Source organism: Mustela putorius, unplaced genomic scaffold (genome assembly GCF_011764305.1).
Source record: "Mustela putorius furo isolate JIRA1106 unplaced genomic scaffold, ASM1176430v1.1 tig00000827_pilon_pilon_pilon, whole genome shotgun sequence".
NCBI lineage: Eukaryota > Metazoa > Chordata > Mammalia > Carnivora > Mustelidae > Mustela > Mustela putorius.
Genome location: NW_025421489.1, coordinates 447,155 through 459,687, shown reverse-complemented (window position 1 = coordinate 459,687; position 12,533 = coordinate 447,155). Strand labels below are relative to the sequence as shown.

Sequence of the window (12,533 nt, the reverse complement as noted above, 5' to 3'; positions counted from 1 at the left end):
TGACAAGTTTTTAATCCTCTCTCTATATAAGATAACTTCCTTTGTTTTCCCCCAAATGAGTACTGTTGATCTTTAATGATCAAATCCACTATTTTCAGAGTAGAGTGGATAACTCATCCTACATTTTGAATGTAGTATTTCTGACTTTTTGACCAGTTTGTCAACCAACTGCCTTTAATAGGTGAACTGTTTTTAATTCTATACGAAATTAAGAAAAAGAGTCGAAACAAAAAACCTCTATAATCAATAGTTGTTATTATACTGTGTATGATAGTTACATATTTTTCTATAATTATCCCAGTTACCTTAATGATTCATAACCACAATAAAAGTGAATTAAGCCCTATTTAGTTGGAGAAAATTTATGTGTCCTTTTAGGTTTTTTATAGGAAATTTTATACTATAGAACATATTGGTAATCATCAGAATTCTCTTTTTTTCCCAATTAAAAGAAGATTGTTGCTTGTTTCACATTATTTTCTGACATTATTTTGTCTATTCCTCTTAAGCCTTTATTCAAATGGATAGAGAAATACAGGAATCTCCCAGGCACATCCTAAGAAAAACAGATTCAAGGAAAGGTGTTCTGTGAAATAACCTTCTAACTGTAATCGTGTGTTAATACATCAACCTTAATCATAAAAATTGCATATGATGCATTGGTATTAGTGGCTCCCAAAATGACACCCAGGTTTGGTTATTCACTGGAGGAACTCGCACGTCTCAGCATATTTGTACGCATGCCTGCGGTTTATTACGGTGAAATGATACAAAGCAAAATCAGCAGAGAAAAGGTGCATGGAGTAAAGTCTAGAGGAAGCCAAGTGCAGGCTTCTAAGAATCCTCGGCCTATGGGTGTGCTTAATTCCTCCAGCATTAAATCACGACAACTCGTGTGAGATGTTGTCTGCCAATACAAGAATCTTATAGATACTCATTGCCTGAAGTTTTCTTTAATTGATAATCATGTAGGCATCTTCTCCCTAGCATATATCAAAATTCCAGGTTCCCAGAAGGAAATCAAGTAATAAGTACTTGATAAATCACTTGGTTTGTACCAACACTTAGCAGTCTCAATGGATACCTTTTTTTTCCTTCACAGTAAATAGACCTTATTTTTTACAGCATTTTCAAGTTCATTGCAAAATATTAGCAGGAAGTACAGAGTTTCCATTTACCGCATGTTCCTCTACACGTGTGACCTTCCTTGTTATCAACATCCTGAACCACAGTGGTACATTGTTATATTTATATTAGCTCATCTTTATCATCCACAGCCCATAATTTACATCAGGGTTCATTCTTGATGTCATACATTCTATGGGTTTTAACAAATGTGTGATGACATGTATCTATCATGTGGTATCACATAGAATAGTTTCACTGCCTTAAAAGTTCTCTGTGCTGTGCCTGTTCCCCTTGTCACAAGCCTTGTCTCCTAACTTAAAAAGTTTTACTTTTACCAGAATGTCATATAGTTGCAATCATACAGTGGATATCTTCTTGAATGTTTAAAAAATTAAAATTCTGAGGTAATTGAATATAGTGATTCAAGATAATCTTTGTCCTTTGTTATGTTCATCAGTATAGGATCTGATGACATATGCCTTATAGACTGAAAAAGTGTGATTTCTACAAACGTTTGTCACGTAGTGGGGAGGGTTGAGAACAATGACATCATATCCTACTACCTAGCACTAATCATTGGTACCATTCTGGTCTAAGAGGTAGATCCAGATAGACTCTCCAGTAATGAAAGTAGGTTGTCTCAAGAGGTTATACTTTATAGAACCAGAATCACTAAAAGCTTTCATACTTACCTTGCAATTGGAAATAAGGCCAGACAGAGTCTGTTTGTTATGTTTTGCCATGCTGCAAAGTAGAGTGGCTGTAGACCAAACTTTGTGACGAGGTGTTTCACCCCAAACTTAACAGCCCCTGCTGGAGATCTGGAGAAGTTCTGTTGTGTTACAGCAAAATAAGTATAGTCTCTTTTAACTTTGCCTCATAGTAAAAGTCCTGAAGAATCCAGAAGAATCCTGACATTGTCAGTCTATGATGATGATTCTGCTAATGACACCATTTTCTGTCAGTCCCAAGGGTTTGGTTAAAATTGTGGTCATTATAAACATCCACTTGTAGGTATCAAATTCTGATGGATACCATTCTTTTCTTCCATTTGGTAAATGTAGAGGAGAAAGTAAGATTTCTTAGCGAGTTAATTGCCTACCAATAGTATAATTAATATTCACTCCAGTGTGGTTGCCAGATTTGGTCCCGAAGAATACTTTTTAACACAACATCAGTCTTACACTTTGAATATTCTGTATTTTTCTGTTGTTGATTTAAAATGTACTTTGCTTTTTTCTTTAGTGACAAATAAGAGTTTTGAAGAAGACTCTTTAAGCAGGTAGGATTTTTTTTTTTTTTTTTTTTTTTTTTTTACAAATTCTTTGTTAACAAGGGAATGCAGAGAAAAGCATTTGTTGAGAGTTCTACTGTGTGTTAGGCACTATATTATATGCTTGACATTTATTACTTATATAGTCATTACAATAGCATCACAAAGTAGATGTGCTGTTACAGTCTATTTTTTCATTAATTAGCTGTGGTTCAGGAATTTGATTAATTGACCTATGATTCTATAGTTAAAGAGTAACAGACCCAGAAACTGCCACTGCTGCTAACAAGAGCTTGAACACTGTGAATTTTCGGTCTTTGAGGGGGCCATGGTGCCCCCCATGAGGCATAAGAAACTAGTCAGTTTGAAATTTCTGGCAGCGATGATGACTTTGTTTCTGCAACCACACCTTTGAATAAGAAGCCCAGAACAACACCAAAGGAGTTAATACTAGAAACAAGGAAACCTAAACTGAAGAATGTCCAGAAAGAAGATATCCCACTACAAGAGAAAACCCCTAAAAAAGGATGGCTTTAGGTGAGGAACTCTACCAGCGAGACTTAGAAGTGGCGCTAGCTTTATCAGTGAAGGAACTTCCAGCGGTCACCATTGATGTGGGAGAGGCTCGAGATACAAGCACCAAAAAATGTGGCAGCAGCGAAATTGGGATAATGACTAAGGCTCCCCATCTCTCCGATTGCAGTGTAGCCAGTGATGATTTAGATTGAGATAAGCTTACCGAGGGAGATGATGTGTGCGGTGCTCAAGGGAAAAGAAAAGCAGCATCAAAAGCTGTGGTACAGCAGAGGAAGAGTCTTTAGGAAGGCAGTCATGGCGGTAGTGCTGACGACTCTGAACCAACCTGCTGGTGGAGAGTCTGAGGATGAGTCTGATTTTAGGGAGTGTGAAGATGATGATGTGAACTTCACTCTGGGAGAAAATAAAGTGGAAGAAATTAAAAAGAAAGAAGTGAAGGTAAAATCCCCAGTTGAAAAAAAGGAGAAGAAACCTCAATCCAAACGTGATCCAAAGTCACTTTGGAAGTGACTTCAAGAGACTGTGCTCCAGCTGCCCTGAAATCAGAATCTCAGCCTTTACCAAAAAAGGCTTTATCAGTGAAGAGGCCATTCGGAAACCATTACAAATATGCAAACCTTCAGCTGGAAGCAGAAAACCTAAGTAGATGCCACCAGCGCTGTCTGGAAGCAGCAGCAGCAGCAGCAACAGCAGCAGGAGCCCACTGGCAGGGGTGTCTGTTAAGTCTCCAAATCAGAGTCTCTGCTTTGGCTTGTCTAGATTAGCACAAGTGAAACCTTTGCATCCAAATGCTGCTAGTAGCTAAGTGTGGTAGTCAACAAAGGTTTGATTAAGAGAATAAGAGTTTTACAAGTGTGTTTATTTTTGAATTGTGTTTCTGTTTAAGAAGTATCATAATATAAAGGATTCCTTTAACGTAAAAAAAAAAAAATGAGTAGTAGACCCACGATTTGACTGTCAGCCTGCGTGACTCCCACATCAATTCTTTTGTCCCTCAGCAGCACTGAGGTTAAGGTACAGATCCTAGTCAGACCAGCTCAGAAAGTCAAATTTAGTTATGTGTTTGCTGATTTAGAGTTTTCCTAAGAAACCAGGTTAGTCCAAGCATTTGTTCTAATATATTTGACAACTAGTGATAACTAGGGGTAATTAGTGCAGTGGCAACTAGTCTCTTGTTTTTACTGTCCAAGATTTTAGGATGGCTCTCATTACTTATGGCCATAGTATATAGCTTTTACATAAGCAAGACCTAATCAGGCAAGTTCTTAGAGATAGAGATGTCTGCTCTCCTTGAGATGAATGCTTTTTCCAGAAGTGATGGATATGTAATCTAGGTGTAGGCCATGATACGTTAATTAATTTTATCATCTATTTAGAGGATATTTCTAAATGGTTCTCTATTTACTGACTTCCCATTCTAGTTTTCCCTTTAGGCTAGTTCCTTTGACCAGTTCCTTGAAGTTTTTTCTTTTTTTGTAGATTTTTTTCCTTTTCTCCATTGACTTTTCTTGTTCTTTTTTTTTTCTTTCTTCTCTGCTTTTCTTGATGTTCTTTTATTCCATTAACTTTTTCCCTTTCTGCCAGCTAAGTATTTTCTGTTTTTCTATAGACAAAATCAAAAGCACATAGAATTTCATGATTTTAGGGCATCTTAGAGATGAATTAATCAAAATACCCTCTGGTACTACAACCTGTGTTTAACATCCTCACCAAGTGATTATTTAAATGGAGAATTTGAAATGCAAGAGAGATTAAAGTGACTTATTTGGATATGATAAGTGACAGAAATGAGATTTACATTCAAGTTTTTTCCTTTTTTTCCTTATCTTAATAGGTGAATGTTTTAATAATAGAAAGATGGGGAGTGGGTCTAGTGAACACAATGAAGGTGCGTAAGGAAGGAATTGGCAGGAGTGGTCGAGTTTCAAGAATAACGACACTGGGTTGGATGGGAATAAGAGTTTTAGAAAGGATGTCAGAATATTTGGGCTTACGATAAGTTAGATCAAGATGTATTACAGAAATGAAGGATATACACACACAGAAAGGAATGAAGGACACAGGATATTGGGAGTTGTTTAGAAAAGCACATTAAAATAAAGGGTTCAAGAGAATCATGAGCAGTTTTTTTGTTGATTGGTTGAATTGAATGAACTAGCATACTTCAGGTTTTCTGTTGAGAGGTATTAAAATCATTTGAGCCACGTGGAAGGCTTTTTACAGCATATAGGAATGTGATATCATCTACTTCCAGCCCAATCTTGGCTTAGATCCTCTCGAGTAATGGGGGAATGGAGATTCTGAACCACACAGATATATGGCCCAAGGTAGGGGTCTCCTCACTCCACCTCTTTTTCTAATTCTCTGATGTCCTTCCCATGTACATGTTGGGTTTGGTGGGCTAGGACTGGCTATCAAATCAGTAACAGAGCTTCATTTGGGTAGTTGGTAACATGTCTACATTGAGATGATTACATGGATGACTTTCAGTTTAGCTTGTCCTCCAGGAGCAGGAAATGGCTCCTACTCTTGGTCATTTGATACTATGCTTGTTTTGGGAATCTGCTTTCATAGGCTAAAGATTTAAAAGTTTGGAGGGTACTACTAAGCCCTGCAAAAGAATGATCTAAGAGCTCACAGAAAGAAAATATTAGGCTGTGTATAGGGAAATAGAGGCACAGCTACCAGGACTCTATTTTTATAGCAGTCTCTCTTCTTGGGTATCTCAGTGCTTATGAAGGTTATTAAGGTCTTGCTAGTTCATATAGACCTAAATAAGGCAGGACCTGTGTAGGGGAAAAAGTTGGACCCTATAGTTTTTAATCTCTCTGGGAACAGTATTCCCACTAATAACATAAATTTGTTCATATTTGTTTGTTTATTTATTTAAATTGAAGCATAGTTTATCCATACTGTTACGTTGTGTTTCAGGTGATTTAAGAACTCTGAATGTTATACCATGCCTACCACAAGCGTAGCTACTATCTCTTACTGCATGATGCTATTACAATACCGTTAACTGTATTCCCTATGCTGTACTTGTATCCCTGTGACTTACTATAACTGGAATCCTGAACCTCCCATTCCCCTTTACCCATTTTGTCCATCTTCCCACCCCATTCTCTTCTGGCGATACAGAATTCTCTGTATTTCTGGGTCTGTTTCTGTTTATTTTTGCGTTTACTGCTCTTGCCTCAGGAGCAATAAAAGCAAAAACAAACTGTTGCGACTACATCAAAATCAAAAGCTTGGCTCACGTGACTGGTTGGGCGCCGACGTGGGCAGCAGCCCCCGCGGGCAGCAGCCCCCGCGCCCGCCCTCTCGCCTGCCCACTCGTCCGCCCTGCGGACAGTCCCTGCACTGTCCACTCCCATCGCCTGCGCAGAACCAGGTCCGTGAGCTGCCTGAGTTGCCGGCGAGGGGCGAGCGGGCTTCAGCGAGCCCGAGGAGGCGCAGGCCTGCCCGGGCCCCACAGGTCTGTCTGTCTGTTCCCTGCACTCTGCAAGGCTTTCTAGAAAAGGAGGAAGAACCTGTTTAGAATCCCTTCAGGACAAGGAAAAGAAGGGAAAATTCAACATGGAAAATCGCTACAATGAAAATGAAGGAAAGCTGGAAGTTGAGGGAAAGCCTGAAGATGAAGTAGAGGCTGACGATGAAGGAAAATCAGATGAGGAAGAGAAGCTGGAAGTGGAGGAGAAGCCAGGGCATGAGGGAAAGCTCCAGAATAAGGGACAGCCAGATAATGGGAGACAACCAGAAGATGAGCGAAAGCAAGAAAAGCAGGGCAAGTCTGAAAATGAGGGAAAACCACACAGTGAGGGCAAGCCAGAATCCCTGGCAAAGCCTGAGAGTGAGCCATGGGCTGCTGAAAAGTGCCCAGCTGAAGATTATGTGCCCAGGAAAGCAAAAAGAAAAACAGACAGGGGGACAGATGATTCCCCTAAGGACTATCAGGAGGACTTACAGGAAAGGCACTTGGGCAGTGAGGAGATGATGAGAGAATGTGGAGATATGTCAAGGGCTCAGGATGAGCTAAGAAAAAAACAGAAAATGGGTGGTTTTCATTGGACGCAAAGAGATGTACAGGATCTGTTTGCCCCAAGGGGGCAGCGGGGTTTCAAGGGCATGAGGGGCGGAGGTAGGGGCCAAAAGGGTTTACATGATATCCCATATCTTTAATGCCTTTGGCCTTCAATTTTAACTTCTCTAATGAGAATATTGCTGACCATGCTTTCCCTGACAGGCATTTGCCAGGCTATGTGCTTTAACCTTAAGCTCATACTTTGCTTTAGGTGTCACTCTTGTTACCAGCAGCCTTTTGATACAACTACAATGTTCTCTGTCTTTCAGTAGGGAATTTTCACCCATGTGCATGGAAGAAATGTTCATGGTACACTGTAAAATAACAATAAAGAAAATACAGTTTTCAGAACCACACACACAAAAAAATCAAAAGCTTTTACACAGTGAAGGGGTCAATCCACACAATGAAAAGGCAACGTATCGAATAGGAGCAGATATTTGCAAATGATATAGCCAATAAAGGGTTAGTATATAAATAAAAAGAATTGATAGAGCTCAGCACCCAAAACACAACCCAATTTAAAAATTATCAGAAAACACGAACAGACATTTTTCCAAAGAAAACACAAAATGACCAACAGGCAGCTAAGAAGATACTCAGCATCACTCATCATTAGGGAAATGGAAATCAAAACTACAATGAGATACCACTGCCTACCTGTCAGAATGGCTAAAATAAAAAACATAAATAACAATGTTGGCAAGTATGTGGAGAAAAAGGAATCTTCTTGGATTATTGGTGGGAATGCAAACTAATGCAGCCTCTGTGTTAACAATATGGCGTTTCCTCCAAAAGGTAAAAACTGAACTACCCTACAATCCAGTAATCATACCATTGGGTATTTACCCCCGAAAATATGAAAATACCAATTTGAATGGATACATGTACCCCTATGGTTACTACAGCATTAGTTACAATAGTCAGCCCGTGTGTCCATTGAGCGATGAATGGATAAAGAAGAAGTGGCACATATATATACAATGGAATATTCAGCCATAGAAAAGAATGAAATTTTGTCATTTGCAGTGAAATAGAGGGAACTAGAGAGTATTGTGCTAAGTGGAATTAAGTCAGAGAAATACAAATACCATATGATTTCACTCATATGTAGAATTTAAGAAACAATAGAAATGAGCAAAGAAAAAAAACAACAAAAAGCGAGAGACAGACAACCAAGAAACTGACTCTTAACCATAGCGAACAAGTTGATGGTTACCAGAGGGGAGATGGGTAGGGAAACAGGTGAAATAGGAGCTAAGGGTTAAGGAATGCACTTGTCGTGCTGAGCGCTGGGTGATGGAATTACCAAATCATTATATTGTATACATGAAACTAATACAGCACTGTGTGATACTGGAATTAAAATAAAAACTTAATAATAAAAACAGAGGCTAAAGTTAATTACATCAAGAAACTTCATTCAATAAATAAATAGATGACCTTTCACTTGATTTTTCTTTTTCATTAACTTGTTTTTGTTGTGTATTTTTGCTCTAAAGTATTTCCATTAAACCTGGTGATGATAATGCTTCATGGCCTACATCAGATGATGAAGACTTAAGTTTCAATATGAAGGTAATTTACTCTCTTGTGAAATTAATTTTTCTGCTCTGAACGTAGTTTTGTGTATTATTTACTCTTAAAATTTAGCAGTGGCCTGCCTATCATCATTTTATGTTTGAAGTGGAAAGTTGGTCAGAACAAACCATTTTATAGAAATATGACAAATTGAATTTTTTTTAAACTCTGTTAAATATCAAAGGTAGAAATAATGGGCTGGAAATATATAATGACAGGAAAATTATATTGGGAAAAGCTTTCCCATGATGGAGGAAATATGGCATTTGGTCAAGGATAAGGATTCTTACTGTGAGTTTTAAATTATCATGACTTTTCTTTCTTTTCTTTTCCTTTCTCTTTTTCTCTTTATCTCTCTTTTTCTTTTCTTCTAACATGACTTTTATAATACTCATGCCTAAATGAATCTTTAGTGGACCCAGTTATTTATTACAGATTGTTTTTTCTTGGACATTTTTAATTTTGGTAGCATACAGTTTTATGAAAGAAGATTTTTTTTTTTTTGCTATTTCTGTCCCTTGTTCTACATTTAGACCAAAATAAGATCGGAAATTGTGGAAATTTAGAAATTTAAATTGCCTCTCAAAATTTATATTGCAAAGGCATTCTACTGTGTTTTCAAAATAATTCCATAAAGAGTATAGTTAAAACTCTTTATCTAAGTGAAGAATACATGTTTTGCCTAAAATAATAATTAACACTAGAAGCAGAGGCTTTTCACACCCATATGGTAAAATGTCTAATTTCAGAAATCTTTTATATTATAGTTTTTAAAAAATATCTACTCGTAATCTTTGTATCAGATTCTAAGATTCAAACTTTTTTTTTTTTTTTAAAGATTTTATTTATTTATTTGACAGAGAGAGATCACAAGCAGACAGAGGCAGGCAGAGAGAGAGAGAGGGAAGCAGGCTCCTGCTGAGCAGAGAGCCCGATGCGGGCCTCGATCTCAGGACCCTGAGATCATGACCTGAGCCGAAGGCAGTGGCTTAACCCACTGAGCCACCCAGGCGCCCTAAGATTCAAACTTTTATTCACTTTATATTTATTTAAATATTCATGTTAAAGCTCCTGCATCATTATAAGCTATTGGATGTTAGGAAACATAATTGTGCATCTCCTAGAACACCTAGAATAAAACCTTGCTTGAAGAAGCAATTTTAATATTTTTTGAATGTGAATTAATGAGCAGACAGATGGAATTCTGTATAATGGAATGTTATAAGTAATGTAATGTGCATAATATGTCATAATTAAATATAAAAAATTTTTGAAATACATAATTTAAAAATTTATATTCCCTTTTCATGTTTAGGATTTACAAGTGCAAATGAATTATGTTGAGGAAATAAATAAGAAAGAAGGTTACAATATATTTCTAACTATCCTTTAGCTGTGAGCTTAGAATTTTAGATAGAGAGACTGTCTTTTTTCTCCTGTATTTTTTTTCCTGCTTTGTTTATTTGACCATAGAATTGAAGGTCCATATATGGACTCTATTCTGTTCCACTGGTCTATGTGTCTGTTTTTGTGCCAGTTCCATATGTTCATCATCATTAGCCATCAGAGAGATTCAAAGCAAAAACACATTGAGATACCACCTTACACCAGTTAGAATGGCCAAAATCAACAAGACAGTAAACAACAAGTGTTAGAGAAGATGTGGAGAAAGGGGAACCTTCTTACAGTCTTGGTGCAAATGCAAGTTGGTGCAGCCACTTTGGAAAACAGTGCTACCCTATGACACTGCAGTTGCACTACTGGGCATTTACCCCAAAGATACAGATGTAGTGAAAAGAAGGGCCATCTGTACCCCAACGTTCATAGCAGCAATGGCCACAGTCGACAAACTGTGGAAAGAACCAGGATGCCGTTCAACGGATGAATGGATAAAGAAGTTGTGGTCCATATACATTATGGAGTATTATGCCTCCATTAGAAAGGATGAATACCCAACTTTTGTATCAACATGGACAGGACTGGAGGAATGCTGAGTGAAATAAATCAAGCAGAGAGAGTCAATTATCATATGGTTTCACTTACTTGTGGAGCACAAGAAATAACATGGAGGACATAGGGAGATGGAGAGGAGAAGGTAGTTGAGAGAAATTGGAAGGGGAGAAGAACCATGAGAGACTATGGACTCTGAAAAACAATCTGAGGGTTTTGAAGGGGCGGAGCGTGGGAGGTTGGTTGAGCCTGGTGGTGGGTATTAAGGTGGGCACATATTGCATGGAGCACTGGGTGTGGTGCATAAACAATGAATTTTGGAACACACACATCTCTCATAATCCTCACCCCAGGAGAAAATGTAGGCTAGTAAATGGCAGAACTGAGATTTGAATCTACATTTGAATGATTCCAAAACCCATGTTCTTTGTGTAATGGTGCTCATTTGACAATGGTGAATATTATAATTATTTTACCAAATGTGTTATTTGTAATCCTTAATACTATTAATTTTTTTCCAGAATACCTCAAAACCAAACTTAAGAAAACTAATGAATGTTTCTCAGCGTTTCAAGAACTGTAAGCTGTTTGAAGACTTGCGTTATGCACTGATTTTTGTCCATTCTTATGTTAGTAACTCGAAATTACAGCTATTTTCATATACTCTTTATTTTGTTTTTTACTAAGTGGAAACAGAACTTGGCCTTGTATCACCACAAGATGAAACTTTATTTGAGGATGATAATTCTGATAACAAATGTGAAGATACGTTTGGCGTTCCTTCCAAACCATCTGGTGACATCTGTGACTCTTCTCCTCCTGCTTTGCCATCGCCTGATTCTATTCTAAAACCTCCTTTCACATCGTTAGGCCTTGGTCTTACAAAGGTAAGTTGTTTCATTTTAAACTTTTTCCCTATGTTTTTTCACATTTCATCCTCTTGAGCTTTCTTTCTTTCTTTCTTTCTTTTTTTTTTTTTTTTAAGATTTTGTTTATTTATTTATTTGTCAGACAGATACCACAAGTAGGCAGAGTGAGAGGAGGAAGCAGGCTCCCCAGGACCCTGGGATCATGACCTGAGCTGAAGGCAGAGGCTTTAATCCACTGAGCCACAAAAGCGCCCCCTCTTGATCTTTCTAATGAAAAGAATCTTAGGAAGAAAGGGAAGTCCTCAAGATCATAAGAGAAAGCAGTGTCATACTGGTAGAGAGGTAATTGGATTGAGATTTATAAAGGTTGGTGGGAGTGAACAGTTCTTAGGTATGCCATTATGGGAGGAAAGAATTACAGAGCAACTGGAAAGAACAGCTATAGATGGAATATGAAGATGAGGGAGGAGGTGAAGGGAAAGAATTCATTTAAGAAGGGCTAGATGACTGTAAAGCTTGCAAAGTTCAGAGAGATTATTATAAAAACACAATAGCAGTTGTGGGGCTACGGGAGAGCAGATACTCTACATTATAAAATATGGTAGAAATTATTTTAAGTGCAAATTAAGAAAATGGAGTCAGGTAATAAAAAAAATGCTCACTCATCTGAATGACTTACAGCTTATTTCTATGAAGAAGTGGAAGAAAATTTTATTCTTACTTTTAAGTTGATGAAGTGTGATATTGTATATTTAATTTAGCAAAACCTGTGGTTATAGATTAGCCTTAATCAGATTTATTATGAATTTTGAATTTTGGCCATTATCTTTCTTGTTTTTTTTTTTTTTTTTTTAAGATTTTATTTATTTTTCTCTGTGTGTGAGAGAGAGTGTAAGAGCAGGGGGAGGGGCAGTGGAGAAGCAGACTCCCTACTGAGTAGGGAGCCTGATGCAGGACTCAATCCCACAACCCTGGGATCATGACCTGAGCTGAAGGCAGATGCTTAACCAACTGAGCCAACCAGGTGCTCTTTCTTGTGGTTTCTAATTTATTTACTGTGCGGTATAATCTTGGTAAGTTTTAGATCTTTTTGAGAATAAAGAGAGGAGATAAG

The 12,533-nt window shown here is 37.6% G+C and overlaps 2 protein-coding genes and 1 pseudogene across 9 annotated transcripts in view; all 3 read left to right on the top strand.

Moving 5' to 3' along the window:
• LOC101678988 (ankyrin repeat domain-containing protein 26) overlaps positions 1 to 12,533 on the top strand; it is a 173,857-nt gene that overhangs the window by 41,263 nt on the left and 120,061 nt on the right. For 7 of the 8 annotated variants that reach the window (XR_006608096.1, XM_045084945.1, XM_045084946.1 and 4 more), the window contains 4 exons: positions 2,374 to 2,410; positions 8,522 to 8,597; positions 11,072 to 11,129; positions 11,238 to 11,437. Coding sequence is in view for 7 of the 8 variants with exons in the window: in XM_045084945.1 (XP_044940880.1) it covers positions 2,374 to 2,410; positions 8,522 to 8,597; positions 11,072 to 11,129; positions 11,238 to 11,437 (371 nt within the window). In the remaining variant the exon portion in view is untranslated. Of the gene's footprint in view, positions 1 to 2,373; positions 2,411 to 8,521; positions 8,598 to 11,071; positions 11,130 to 11,237; positions 11,438 to 12,533 lie in introns of those variants that run through there. The other variant, XM_045084951.1, reaches the window with a different exon arrangement.
• On the top strand, positions 2,458 to 3,881 carry LOC101672813 (annotated as a pseudogene).
• LOC123386887 (transcription elongation factor A protein-like 3) lies at positions 5,876 to 7,375 on the top strand. The gene has a single exon (XM_004757665.3). The coding sequence runs from the start codon at positions 6,515 to 6,517 to the stop codon at positions 7,115 to 7,117; it is 603 nt and encodes a 200-aa protein (XP_004757722.1). The 5' UTR covers positions 5,876 to 6,514; the 3' UTR covers positions 7,118 to 7,375.